The sequence below is a fragment of the Carassius auratus genome, unplaced genomic scaffold (genome assembly GCF_003368295.1).
Source record: "Carassius auratus strain Wakin unplaced genomic scaffold, ASM336829v1 scaf_tig00036835, whole genome shotgun sequence".
Lineage (NCBI taxonomy): Eukaryota > Metazoa > Chordata > Actinopteri > Cypriniformes > Cyprinidae > Carassius > Carassius auratus.
Window position 1 is genome coordinate 27,718 of NW_020526344.1, and position 15,257 is coordinate 42,974.

Here is a 15,257-nt window from a genome sequence, read left to right on the forward strand (position 1 = left end):
GCATGCACAAAGACAAGTGGAGTGTCTGACTTTGGGAACCTTGAGTGTTTGGTTTATAATTAACATCAGAGGACAGCACTATGGCACATGAAATGCTCACTTTCTCAGGATTACATTGACTGCTGAAAGAAGCAAGTTCTGTTAAACATTATACACAAAGCTGCACAAAAGAATGACTTGGTTATAAATTCAGGGGCAAAAGACTGAGGTTTGGTGAAACTGGAAATGAGGAGAACAGAGAGCAATTTGCATGTGGATTTGAATATACAGTTTCCAAACAGAGTTGACTGTTTTGGCACAGCAGAGATTCCACACAGTGAAAAACATCATTTTATATTCTAGAGAAGAAACACCAATAAACCTCGCACAGACTGCACACGGTTAGGCTAAATCAAATCAGATTATATTACATGTTAAATAGACGCCCCCCACTGGAGAAACTAACAACGTGCTACAAAAAGTTCTTTATAAAGTCATATAGTTATATATCTATTATAGCCTATACACAGTTTTCTTTTCATACCATATATATATATATATATATGGTATGAAAAGAAAACAAATATAACAGCATTAATAATAAAGCATTAATAATAAAGTTTCATACATACAACAAAAATATATATTTAATCTTTTTGCTTAAAATAATTTATTAGAAAATATATAGGCTAGTTTTTACATGTTGTAGATCTGTGAAAAAAAAATCCTAAAACATTTGAGATAAATATTTTTGTTAATTTATTATACATATGCGTTATTCTAACAATTAACAGTCTCTAAGGTTTTGACCTTGTTAGGTTTTTTTTTTATTTTTTTTTATCATGTTTTATATATAAAATGAACGGGAATCATTAGAAAGTTCTGAGGCGCTCAAAGCCTTATGACGTCACAGAGCGCGTTCGAATAGAACTCGCGGAGTATATAAAGCTCGAGACATTCTTACATTCTTTGTGGGTTTGTTGTAGTGGTAAGTGAGTTTGCAGCGATGGGACAGCGAGTGACAAAAGTGAGTCCGATGAAGTTTGGGGAGGTGTACGATCAACATCCTAGTACACCCCCAAAACCCAGCACCAACACGGAGCTTCAACATCCTCATCCCCGCGATGAGAGCCCTGTTGGTGCTGGAGGAGGAGGAGGAGGAGGAGGAGGAGGAGATGAAAGAGGAGGAGGAGGAGGAGAGGAAGGAGTAGGAGGAGATGAAAGAGGAGAGGAAAGAGGAGAGGAAGGAGGAAGAGGAGGAGCAGGAGAGGACGGAGGAGGAGGAGAGGTGGAGGAGGCAAAGGATAGGAAAGAGGAGGAGGAGGCAGAGAGAGTGAAGGAGAAAAGGAAGAGCAAGAAGTGGTGGCGGAGGCTGCGCTCTTTCTTCAGAGCTGCCAAAAAAACCCCAGAGAGCAGCTCAGGTCAGAGAGAGCAGCAGCAGCAGGATGAGGGACAGAAGAGGAAGGTGGCATGGGCAGGAAGAACTAGTGATGGTACATTACACAGCCATCTTATGAATACAGTTATTTTAATACAGCTTTAATTTGATCACATGAAATCACCAAACACAGTATCAAAAATACACATCAGCACTATAACAAAATAAACTATAAGGCCATGATTAGATCTTTATTCCATGACATGTTAAAACATTACTGTCATATGTTTGAATGTACTAATGTGTGTTAAAAGTATAAATATTATTATTCAGTCATTGAAATAAATAATTGCATGATTGTATTTTGAATAGGTTTTAGATTGAATCACTGATATAGATTAATACAAGCTTTAATACAGCTTGACACATCACCAGACGCTTCTCTCAGTGTTTCAAAGTTTGTGTTGTTTTATCTTTTAACAGACTACATCTTCAGTCGCTACACCATTGGGGATCAGCTGGGGAAAGGTGGTTGTGGGGTGGTGTACGAAGGCAGACGTTTAAATGATGATCTTAAAGTAAGCTGATATAAATAACACATTATCAAGCTAGAAAGTGTTTGTTCTTTACTCTTAAAGTTATTTTTTGTTCATCAGGTGGCTTTGAAATATGTCATGAAGACCCAGCACACAGAAAGTATATTCATTGTAAGTACATTGCATTATAAACAATATAAAATGTCTCATATTAACATTAACATAAATCCTTATTTGGGAAACCACCTCCATCTAACCATCATAAGAACTGTCTGTCTTTTAGCCTGATCATCCGAAACCTCTTCCGAAAGAGATCGCCCTCACCATCCTGGCCAACAAAGGTCCCAGCGTACCAGAAATCATCCGGCTGCTGGACTGGACGGACCACCCTGACCACTTCGTAATGGTCCTCGAATGTCCCTCTCCCTGTGAGAGTCTCGTGGGGTTCATCAGGCGTCACGGTGGAAGACTCGAGGAAGAAACAACACGGCAGATCATGTGGCAGACGGCCCACGCAGCAAACGTGTGCCGCCTCCGTGGAGTGTTCCACCGTGACGTCAAACTTGACAACCTCTTGATAAACAGGGAGACATCCGAAGTCAAGCTGATTGACTTCGGATGCGGGGACATTCTGAGGAGGACACCATACAGGTCATTTTCTGGTATGTATGATATAATTCATTTCTCCTGATAGATACAGAACAATCATGCTGCATTAAAGCAAACTCACACATCATACAATCTCCTCTCTCCTCCAGGCACAGCAGTGTACTCCCCTCCAGAGTACCACAGCAGGGGCAAGTACTACGGTGGGCCGGCGACGGTCTGGTCACTAGGGATTGTGATGTTTGCAATGTTGTGTGGACGCTTCCCTAGTGATCATGACCTGTTCCTCCTGCAGTGCAAGCGCTGGCCCAAACCCGGCCTGTCAAAAGGTGAGATCTTCATCACTAAAAAATGTATAATTAACATCTTAAAGCTTAGAATAAATAACATGATCAAATAGAGCAAATTTATTTAAAATGTAAAGGTTTGTGTTATCAAATGTCCTTCATGTCTTCCTGCACAGAATGCGGTTACCTCCTCAGGGCTCTCCTCCATGAGAAGCCAAGCCGGAGAATAGGTCTGGGGCGAATCATGTCCCACAACTGGTTTAAGGTAGTGAACCTAGGATCAGCTCTAAAGAATTAATATCCTCATGAGTCATGAGAAAGAATCAAAACGTCAAATATTATTGTTTTCTGTTTTGTTTCAGGTCATCTCATAAGACCACTCCAGCTGGTGTCTCTTGTGCAGCTTTGCGTCTTGCGGGCTGCAGCAGGAGACACTTCCATCCCTCCTCTCGCCTTTGCGTCTTGCGGGGCGAGAAAGCCTTGCGTAGCGTCTTGCACCTTGGCTTGAGGAAGCAGTATTTGCGTCTGGCGGTACTGCTTCCGGAGGGATGTGTACATACTTCTTTTAGTTGCACCTTTTTGTTTTTCTCATCATGACCACTCCATTCCTGAGCTTCCTGCCTCCGCTGTCCAAATGCAAGAGTCTCCGTTGTCTCTCCTGTTCTCTGCCATCCAGAAAGCCAAATATACCAAAGAGGTTCCCTCTATGGCTGCTCCGCACCTGTCATGGACACCCCAGTAGTGTCATTGCCTCCTTAGAAGTTCCTGAAAAAGCCCAAGCCAAAGACAGCCCCAAAGGCAGTCTCAGTCCACAGCCACCCTGGGCTCCAGTCTCCCAGTCATCCCTATACAGGCCCAGAGGTGTCTTTCAGAGGTTGCTTCTTCCACAGCCAGAAATCAAAGCATCTCAGTCTTCACCTCCACAATGATGCCAGAGGTTCCTGTCATAGCAGCCACAGGGGTGCTTTCACTGACACCTGGTCTACAAACTCCAAATCTGAAATAAAGATTTTTTTAAAATTAAATTAATGTTTTAATTTAGTCATTTAGTAGATGCTTCAATCCAAAGCATTTCACAAATGGGGAACATCACAAACAATTTATCATAAATCTCAATAATACTCACAAGACCAAAATAGCAAATTTCAGTCAGAGGTAAGTCGAAATTAGAAGAGAAAATGCAGGTAAGTAAAAACGAGAAACTGTGTCAGAATTGATTTACATGAAGTGTATTTTGGCATCAAGAAATAGAGGGAATATGATATCAAACAACACAAAGTCATTTTCCTTTAAATAGGTTTAAAACATTTTAAAAGATGGTAAGACAAATATGTAACATTGATTTGTCCTTGTATATCAGCTGCATGGTACAGTATATAATAGCATGTGTACAGAAATGCAGGACATCATGGTATTGAAGTCACACATGATTAGATATTATATGGCTTCAGAAGAGGCTGTATGCACTATTTTATGGTATGTTTTTGACCTTTCATATCTTCTAAATATCTTTATATGGCAGAAATAGCAGTGTTGGGGGTAACACATTACAAGTAATGCAAGTTACGTGATTACTTTTAAAGTAACAATGTACACTCAAAAAAAAATAAAAATGCTGGATTAAAAACAACCCAACTCGAGTTATTTACCGTTTTATTTTATTATGTGCAACGCTGACCTCATACGTCATTCCTCCCGAGAAAACCTTATTCAAAGTTGTGTGAAAATCTTGGGAATGTCTGTTCTGATTGTTATTTGGTCTTAATTTGCTTTAATCATTTTTCTCTTTCACTCCAGACTGAATGAAGAAGCCATAGATCACGATGATGGAGCAGATCTTCTGCCTGCTTTTGAAAAAGCTGCTAAGTATGACCTCTAAAGGTTTGTCGTTTAAACCCTAGTGTTTATTTTTGCTTTAAATTGTCTGTATTTTTTCTCAGAGTGATGGAAACTCAGCTGCGGGAGCAGAAGGACTCTTAAACATGAACTCACTGCAGTGTTGGACAGTACCTGGTTATTAGTAACGCATTACTGTAACACAGTTACTTTTTACAGTAAGTATGGCCATTAATATCCATGAGGTGGGTGTGGTCTGTTATTTCATGGTCGCTCATTAAGAAACGCTTCTCCACTGAACTACAAACACAGAACAGAGGCCTCTTATTAAGGTAAAACTCTACGCATATATGTGTGAATGGCTGTTTTTATACAAAATATTGCAGCAACTGTTTGCGTTTGGAGTATTTTGAACTCAAAAAGTTGTTTGTGTGTGTATGCATATATATTAATAATAGTAATATTGTTTTGGTTTTATCAACAAATAATTGCATTCGACTTGCGTATTTTAAACTGTATTTGACCAATTAGACAAACATAAGTTGTCAACAATTCTCTATGTTAACCTTATATTTAAATTAATTTAAGAACTTTACAGCAATAGCTTTCAGTCTCTAATCACCAAACCCCAGATATAATTCAACACTGAAAGAACATGAACATGAAATAAAGATGAACAAACCTCTTTAATTCGTCTCGCTCAAAAACATTTCGAATGTTCTCAGTAACTTCCCATTCAAAGCATGCTTTTTCAATTTGTATATGTATATGTATGTATATATGTTTCTCGAAATTGATTCTGAATAATTCAAATTGCTTTTATTTATTAATTTAAAAATGTTTTGTGTTATGTTGTCCATTACTTAAGCTGTGAAAGGAATATTTTTAAGGGCTCAAGTTCAACACAACGCCATTTTAGTTTTTGATTCTGAATATATTATTCAGGTGTTTTCTTATTTATTTCAGAAATCCTTGTGATATACAATATTCAGTTTGTGCTGGTCTGACTTAATCAAAATAGTGTTTACAAATTATTTTCTGTTTATGCATAAAAGCGCATTAATGGGAACATTAAAGAAAGTTCTTTAAAAAAGTAACTAAAACTAATAACAATCTGATGTGATCTGACCACCTCAGAGAAAACAGTGTTGAACTGCTGCAAGAGCTTTGGAAGCACAGCAGCTGTGGTCAAAGAGTTTGGGAGTTCAAAGCGGGTTTGCAAATCATTTGAATCCGTTCGGGAGTTCAGAGCGGAATGGTTAATCATTTGAGTCAGTTCGGGAGTTCAGAGCGGAATCGCGAATCATTTGAGTCAGTTCGGGAGTTCAAAGCGGGTTCGCGGATCATTTGAATCAGTTCTGGAGTTCAGAGCGGGATCGCGGATCATTTGAATCAGTTTGTCCATGGAGCAGCACAACCGTTTCAACAATATAATAAGAAATGTTTCTTGAGCAGCAACATTTCAGAATGATTTCTGAAGGATCATCTGACACTGAAGACTGGAGTGACTTTGATGAAAATTCAGCTTTGATCACAGGAATAAATTACACATTAAAATATATTCAAATAGAAAATAGATTTTTTTGATCAAATAAATGCAGACTTGGTGAGCAAAAGAGATTTTTATCCAAATTTTGAGAAGTAGTGTAAATAATGTTACATTCTGAATTATATCTGTTCAGATTTTTTAAATTATAAAGGAGTTATCAAATGAGCTTCAGCTCACTGTTGAAGAGTCTGCAGAGCTTGAAACCTCGTGGTGTTGGTGTTAGAGTCATTTATTTAAGCTACTGTATATGGGCCATGGGATGTCATCTCATTTGGTTTCATTTATAAGAGCCCTTAGATTCTGGTTGTTTTCTGGTTTTGAAGATTGTGAAAATCCTTAACTCGTTTACACCCACAGATGATTTTGAATGTTGCGTCGTCCTTTGTCCGAAAAGTGCAGGTTTTTTTCTTTTTTAAGGATGTATACTAGCATCTAGAATTTTTGGGGTACAATTTTTTAAATGCTTTTTAAAAGAAGTTTTTTTTGACTTTCCACATTTGACCTCTGACCTCTGACCTTAGTGATTTCAGGACCAGTGGATCAGGATGCATGTGTGCTGACCTGAATGCATCATGGAAACACTGCACAGTAGATGAATTATTAATATAAACTCATTTGTATATTCTTAGATTTATTTATAAACATTTGAATCACTTGTATTTGGAATAACTGTTTAGATGATAAATCTTTTAGAATAGCTTTTTTAAGATCTGCTTTGAACAAACACCCTAAAATATATTTTTTTAAAACCACAAACCAACCTCAAATGTTCAGTTGGTTCAATTTTGTAAATCCTAAATTATTGTCACAATAATTAAATTATTGTCACAATAATATTGCTCTTCCGTTGAATTTTTTTTATAAATCAGAAATCAATAAACACAACAGCCAAATGAGTCCTCCTCTCTTCACTCTCAGCACTTCCCCATCGCTCTCACAATGTGCCATGGAAATGCAATATTGATGATGGTGAATCCTCACAGGACTAGAGATGGAAACCTCTAGAACTAATCCAGCAATCAGTAATCTCAATCTCACAGGGTGCATTCCTCAAACATGTTGGGTATGATTCACAATTTCACAGGTGCATCTCAATAAATTAGAAGTTGGAAATAAATTAGTCTGGGAAAAGTTAGTTTATTTCAGTAATTCAACAAAAAATTGTGAAACTCCGGCATTAAATCAATTCAGTGCACACAGACTGAAGTTGTTTAAGTCTTTGATTCTTTTAATTGTGATGCTTTTGGCTCACATTTAACAAAAACCCACCAATTCACGATCTAAAAAAAAGGGTTTTATAAAATATTTTACAAATATGATATTTTATCTTTGGAACTAAGCATATTTCCCCACTAAAATATTTTCTTTTGAATTTAATAAAAATGTCCAGAATTTTCAGTGATCATTGCTTATTCTCCTTATTCTAATGTATTCATGAAAATCTCTTAGGATTGTGTGTGTGTGTGTGTGTGTATATATATATTTATATATATTATAAAACTATTGTTATAATATATGAAAAGTTATATGGATTGGGAATAAATGAAAATTTTCAAAAATCATGTTTTTTATTTGTGCATTCCAATTAATCCCAGACAAACTGCAGTTGGGTTATTTTGATAAGGTTACAAATAACAAACAAACAAAAAAAAAAATAATAAAATACAGCCAACTTACACAATAAAACACAAAAAAACATGAAAAACATTTTTTCTTTTTATGAAAATTAAAAAAAAAAAAGTTTTGCATAAATATAATTTGTAAGTCGCGTTTGATAAAAGCGTCTGTTAAATGATTAAATATAAATGTGTGTGTGTGTGTATAAATAGCAGATATTTTACAGTCTTGGATTTTAGAAGCCCTTGCAGATGTCGAAAGCTCAAATATTGATCATCAGGGGGATATTATAACGCACATCCGAGTGTGTCTCTGGGGGCTCAGATGGATGCAGGAGAGAGAGAGAGAGAGAGAGAGAGAGAGAGAGAGAGAGAGAGAGAGAGAGAGAGAGAGAGAGAGAGAGAGAGTCCTTCATGACGTCACAGCAGCTCCGCTCAGTGTCCAGGCTCTCCTCCGTCTCTCTCCATCAAAACAGTCCTCTCCTCCGTGAATCTGGTGTTTTCTGGCGGAAATGGCCTCGCAGGAGGAGTCCTCGCAGCCCAGCGACACTCTGACGACCCTCAAAACCGAGTCCGAGACGCTGAAGACGAAGCTGGAGGAAGAGAGAGCCAAGCTGCACGATGTCGAGCGTAAGAGCGTGTGTGTGTGTGTTAATGAAGACATATGTCAGGATCATGGCTGTCGTTATGTAGCGCGATGTTTACAGTCAGTCTGATAAATTGGAGCATCAGCTTAGATAAACTGATCAGGTTTCACTAAGACGACGATGATGATGATAGCGACAAGGAGCGTTTTATTTTCCGTTCAGCATCACATTATGGTATTCCTAGAAACAATCCAATCTTTACAATAATATGTGTTATTTTAGTATTGTTTAAATGCTATTATCGTATTATATATTTTCAGTTTTATTTTAATTTTAGTTTGTTTTATTTGTTTTTTATTATGTGCTTTTGTCATTTTTAATCAGTTTCTCTTGTAGTTGTCAAAGTAACATTTCTGATTCTGTAACGTTTACATTTTATTTGATTTAAGCTATTTTTGATTACTATAATAACAGTAAGACTGCTAAAAATGATTTTTTTTAATCTTATTTAATTAATTTATTTTTATTAAGTTATTTTGTGTTATATATTTACATTTATTATTATAATTATTTAGGATTTTTACATTTATTTTATTTATTTTCATTTTTACTGTATATACATTTTATTAATATGTATTGTCTTTTGTTAGTGTGTTCATTTATTATTTATATTTTTTTAAAGGCCTGTTCACTAATGGTTTGATAAGGAACAGTTATTACTGCCAGCAAAATGTAATAATGTAGAAATCTGCAGGCATGTTCTTGAAGGAAAAAAAAAACAGGACATAAACAAAATGCTGTGGTTTTTGATCAGTACATCAAGTGGCAGAGAAGATCGAGGCTTTGGGGCAGTTTGTCATAAAGACCAGACGAACCCTGAAAGGCCATGGAAATAAAGTCCTGTGCATGGATTGGTGTAAAGACAAGAGGAGAATCGTCAGCTCATCTCAGGTCAGTCTATAAAGCATACATCAAATATATCACATATTGATCTCTCTCATTTATATCATCAATAATACTTTAATTTTCTTCTTTATTTTAGGATGGAAAGGTGATTGTATGGGATGCCTTTACAACAAATAAGGTAAAATTTTCTCAGATTCTGTTTCTGATTTTTAATATAATTTTACTAATAATAAGTGTTTTTTTTATGGAATTTGCATACTACTATATTAATACATATATTTGCATTTTATTTTATTTTATTCCTTAGGTTTTATTTTTATTAAGTTTGCATATTTATTTTTATTTAGTTTAAGTTAATTAAAAACTAAAGATAGGCTAAATGAAAATAATTGCCTTACAATTAAGCTGAAATGAAAAATGTTTGCTTATTTATTTTTTATTTTTCAACATTAATTTGTATGTTTTTGTATTTTAGCTTTAATCACCATGCTTTTAATATATTTCAATATATGAAATGTTTTGACAGGAGCATGCAGTGACTATGCCCTGCACGTGGGTCATGGCCTGTGCTTACGCCCCCTCTGGATGTGCAGTGGCTTGTGGGTAAGTCTCTGGGCTCTCTGGCTTCTTTCTAAACATCTCACTAAACATTATGTTTCTCTTTGAGCAATAAAAATCTGCCTTTTCTAGGCTAGAAAGCTTTAGCTGTTTTTAGGAAACAATATTTTGTATTGTAGTTCCATTTAGTGCCACTAGTTGACGCAGACGTCACACACTTTAAACTTTAAAAATATGGAGATAATATTAGTGGAGAATTGATTGCTAACTTCATCTTTATGCTCACGTGATTTATTTTATTAAAGGTGTTGTATCTATATTTCTAAAGCATAAAAATAGCACGATAGATTTGCAAATATTTAGGAAACATGCTAAGTTCACATCTCAGAAAAAACAACTATACAGCCAGTTATTATACTTTGAAATGTGCGTTCTGTGTCACAATGTCTGTTTTTGTTTTGTTTTGGTCTGTGTGACTCCGCCCACTCTACCGATTTACCCAATCGGATTTAAACACCCTGGGTCGCCATGTTGGCGGGAAACCAAGTGTAATGCAGCCATGGAAGCAAGCAGATTCCACCCGACCTACAAAACATTATAATTAATCTAAAAAGCTCTATGACCAGAGAAATATTTAAGCATGCATAAATTAACACCAATGTTTTAAATTTGAACTGCAGTACCAATTTCAACCACTAGCTGTTAATATTACATACTGCACCTTTAACTGATATGTTGTTTCACAGTGGGTTGGACAATAAGTGCTCTGTGTACCCTCTATCCTTGGACAAGAACGAAAACCTTGCCGCCAAGAAGAAATCAGTGGCCATGCACACCAACTACCTTTCCGCATGCTGCTTTACTAACTCAGATATGCAGGTAAGCTTGAAAACATGGTGAAATAATGAAACAGTGTTTTGTATTTTACTGACTGTGCTGTGTTTTGGGTTTGCGTTAGATCCTGACATCTAGCGGTGACGGCACGTGTGCTCTTTGGGATGTAGAGAGCGGTCAGATGCTGCAGAGCTTCCATGGACACGCGGCTGATGTGCTGTGTCTGGATCTGGCCCCTTCTGAGACCGGAAACACATTCGTGTCAGGGGTGGGAACTGAGCTGCTGATACTAAACACAAGCCACACGAACCCTCTATTGACAAAATAGTGTCACGCATTACCTAAGTTAACATGAGATGGGAATCGACCCTATTAACTTTCTTAAAGGGATAATTCACCAAAAAATAAAAATGTTTCCTCCACTGAATAAAAAAAAACCCCTCCCAACTCTGACAAACCCGCAATCCAGATTTTATTTTTTTTCTCTCAGAATTGCATTATAAAAACTCTTAAGCTGTGAGCTGTCCAATTCTGAGGGGGAAGAATTAAGAGAGATAGACACAACTGCAAGATAGAAACTCACAATTCTAAGAAAAAAATTTCAGAATTGTATGTTTATTTAAAATGCCATTCTGAATTGTGACTATTTCTTAGAATTGCAAATTTACTTCATGCAGTTCTGAGAAAAAAGTCAGAACTGCGAGTTTATATCTCACAAATCCGACTTAATAACTCGCAACTTTGAGTTCATATTTATCGCAATTCTGAAAAAAAAACAATTGCGAGTTCGTATCATGCAATTCTGAGAAAAAAAAAGAGAATTTTGAGATTTAAACTTGCAATTGTGAGAAAAACAGTCCAAATTGTGAGATTAAAAAAAACACAATTACCTTTCCTGTTTTTATTCGGTAGGAATGGGCTTTTACTGTATACCCTCAGGCCATCAAATATGTAGCTGTAGGTACTTTGTAATTCATAAAATGCAAGTCAGCGTGTGTCTGTTTTGAGAATAAAAGAGGCATCAAGTAATGCAAAATTAATACCCATTACTCATGACAAAATATTGAGGTCTTATGAAGCAAAATGATCAGTCTGTGCAAGAAACTAAACGTTATTTACAACAGTATTACCTGTAATACAGAGCCTCAGGCAAATAGTCCAGACAAATGTCCGGTTTGCAAACAAATCATTTTTTTTAACTAGTTTCCTAAATTGGACTCAACTACTGAAGCAGTTTGTGGCTTGAGTAGCACAGCACACACACAAACACAATAGAGCTATTAACATGCCTGTGCAGTGACCCTCATCTTCTCATGTCTCTCAGGGCTGCGATAAGAAGGCTTGCGTGTGGGACATGCGCACGGGACAGTGCATCCAGTCTTTTGAGACCCATGAATCAGACATCAACAGTGTGCGGTAAGTGTCCTCTGGCCTCTTTTCCCTTCAGGTTTGTCAAAGCAAAAAAAAATCACAAAGTGGATTGAGTGACATTTAAGGCCTTTACAGCACTGGTCAATATTTATAGTCTGTGTAAACACTCGAAATGTCACGAGAGACCATAAAGGCCCGGAAGAGTGCTAACAGGGCCTCAGCCGATCTGACTTATCTTAAAAGGGGTTTTGGCAGGACCTTCCTGTAATGTTTGCCGAGTGACTGCTCATGTTTTATTATCGCTGCAGGTACTATCCAAGCGGAGATGCTTTCGCTTCAGGCTCAGATGACGCTACTGTGAGTCTTTTACCATCTTGCATATGTTTCAAATTATAACTTTCGAAAGATTGGAAGCATTTTAATTTTTGAATGTTTTTAATTAAATCTCTTATGCTTGCAAAGGCTGCGTTTATTTGATCTGAAATAGATTAAAAACTTTAATATTGAGAAATATTATCACAATTTGAAAAAGTTATTTCCTATTTGAATATATTTTAAAATGAAATGTATTCTTGTGATGCCAAACTGAATTTACAGCTTCATTACAGTGGTTCAGTCTCATATGTCACATGGTCCTTTCTAATAATTAATTCTAATGAATCATTGTTCTTCTTATTATCATTGTGTTTGCAGTTTTTAAATAGAATATTTTGTTTTTTTGTATTAGTTAATGCATATTTTTAATGCTGAATAAAAGCATTAACTTCTATTAAAAAAGATGTACAACTGTTTTTAACACTGATAATAATATAAATGTTTTTCGAGAGGTAAATCTAAATATCAGAAATATTTCAGAAGGATCATGTGACACTGAAAACTGGAGTAATGATGCTGAAAATGCAGCTTTGATCAGATATAAATTGTATTTTTTTAATATATTCCAATAGAAAAATTATTTTTACTGTATTTCTGAGCACAAAAATGCGGGCTTGGTGAGCAGAAAAGACTTTGTTAAAAACTAAAATATTGTAATGTTTCCAAATTTTTGATAGGTACTTTTGACTGTAGTTAAAAAATACATATATTTGTTAATTCTAACTTTATTTTCTATACTTACAGTGTCGCCTCTATGACCTGAGGGCAGACAGAGAGGTGGCCATTTATTCCAAAGAGAGCATCATATTTGGAGCTTCTAGTGTGGATTTCTCCTTCAGCGGTAAGAACTGACACTGTTTGAAATATTAACATATTACAAGTAGTATTTTATGTTGTACAACCAGTCAGGATACAGTACTGTATACCATAATGTAATGCACACAATATGGAGCTTATATTATGACAAAACTAACTGAATTTGTATTGTGTGTCATGAAAGTGTAATTTAACAAAACTGAATATTATGTGGCATTTAACATAGTTCTGAATTAGATTTTTTTTTTGTTTTTGTTTTTTGTTTGAATGTTCAACATTTGAATTTCAACACAACTGAATATTTTTGTGACAGAGTTTTAGAGACATGTATTTTAAAACATTCAATTTTTTTGTTTTGAAATCTTAGACTGCAAGTATCCAGTTTTTAAAAATACAGTATACTAACCTAACAGAGAAATATAAACCATTCATTTTTAAGAATCACTTAGGCTACTGCTAGAATTCATGATCAGGTAGATCTTAAACCACACGTTCATGCCAGAAAGCTACTAATTGGCCAAAATGCTTCATTTGACTTTTCAGAGATCAACTACTCTTCTATCTCTGACCTACTTTCTATATTCAGAATTTCTGCGCATTGAATTTTAGAATACTGAAATTAATGTTCCGAATTTCCAAGTTTACAATTTGACAGTTGTGTTAAGTTTCAAATGTTTGATATTCAAGTTCAAATAAATCTAATTCAGAACTATGTTAAATGCTACATAATATTCAGTTTTGTTAAATGACACTTGTCAATAATTCACATTTACATTCTACAGATTCAATTAGTTTTGTCCTATTATCAGCTCCATACACCACCCTCAATTTACAGGATGATGAATAAACAATATCAACCACATTTTTTTTTTTTTATTATATCCTTCTATACTGAATATATATATATATATATATATATATATATATATATATACTGAATATATATATATATATATATATATATATATATATATATATATATACGTTTTTTTTTTCTTTACCAGAATAACCAAGATTGATTTGCTCGTTGAAGAAGCTTGTTGTTTATGCTATGCTAATATATTTTGGCAGGGAGGCTGCTGTTTGGAGGCTACAATGACTACACCATCAACGTGTGGGACGTTTTAAAGGGCACCCGCATGTCCATCTTGTTTGGACATGAGAACAGAGTTAGCACCCTCCGCGTTTCTCCAGACGGAACAGCGTTCTGCTCGGGATCCTGGGATAACACATTACGAGTCAGTGGACAAAAATCTCTTCGTTTAGCAAGTGTTGTAATGAAAGTCTCACATCTGTTCTGTCTTTCTCCAGATCTGGGCCTGAATGTTGACTGAAACTCCGACTGCTTGTGTTTGATGTCCGGCACGATCAGATTTCTCACTTTTCTCACTGCAGCTGGAGTCAAGGATTCACCGTAATAGTGTGTTGAGTGCACTAGAGTATATGATACAGAGGGACATCCAACTCAAACAACACATGGTGTGCTGGGAATTATGGGATGGAATTGGGTGATATCAATGGCTTCTGTTTCTATGACAGTGACTACCCCTCTATTTTGGCATTCTAGTTTATGTGTATGAATGTGTGAATATGCAAGCCAACAGATTTAGTTATGCTCTTTTACTCATAATGGTCTGGCTTTCATTCAATTATTATGCCACTATAGTTGTTCTTTCTTACTTTAGCAAAGTGTATATACCATAATATCATATAGATTGTCATGCAGATATCCCTACACCAAATAAATGGATTTTAAATGCTGAAACTCATGTGGGTCTCTTTATTTCATAATATCAATTTCATGAAGTTTTTGTTGTTAGTTCAGTCTTATTTAAACAATTGTATTCTATTAACATGAAATGTATAATACATAAAATAACTGTTCAACAAAGCATAATGTTTAAAGTACGTTTTTTACAGTTATTAAAAAGACAGTTCTCCCCAAAATTAAGAGTTCAACTTCAAACCCTTTTTCTTTTTTTCTTTGTTTTTTACCCAAAACTAACCCTTTTTGCTTGTTCAT

The 15,257-nt window shown here is 35.6% G+C and overlaps 1 protein-coding gene and 1 pseudogene across 1 annotated transcript; both read left to right on the forward strand.

Moving 5' to 3' along the window:
- Positions 1-985: 985 nt before the first annotated feature.
- LOC113082823 (serine/threonine-protein kinase pim-1-like) lies at positions 986-3,777 on the forward strand (annotated as a pseudogene).
- Positions 3,778-8,177: 4,400 nt separating this feature from the next.
- Positions 8,178-14,991, forward strand: LOC113082822 (guanine nucleotide-binding protein subunit beta-5a-like). Its single transcript, XM_026254254.1, has 11 exons — positions 8,178-8,417; positions 9,189-9,325; positions 9,417-9,458; positions 9,807-9,883; positions 10,585-10,717; positions 10,797-10,940; positions 11,997-12,088; positions 12,352-12,400; positions 13,163-13,259; positions 14,306-14,472; positions 14,546-14,991. Exons 1-11 carry the CDS (start codon positions 8,300-8,302, stop codon positions 14,555-14,557), a joined length of 1,068 nt encoding a protein of 355 aa, XP_026110039.1. The 5' UTR covers positions 8,178-8,299; the 3' UTR covers positions 14,558-14,991.
- Positions 14,992-15,257: the final 266 nt, after the last annotated feature.

Coding starts and splice junctions, on each gene's coding strand:
- LOC113082822 (XM_026254254.1), top strand. CDS start 8,300: ATGGCCTCGCAGGAGGAGTCCTCGCAGCCCAGCGACACTCTGACGACC. Junction 9,459..9,806: donor ATGCCTTTACAACAAATAAG/GTAAAATTTTCT, acceptor ATGTTTTGACAG/GAGCATGCAGTGACTATGCC. Junction 10,718..10,796: donor TTACTAACTCAGATATGCAG/GTAAGCTTGAAA, acceptor GGTTTGCGTTAG/ATCCTGACATCTAGCGGTGA.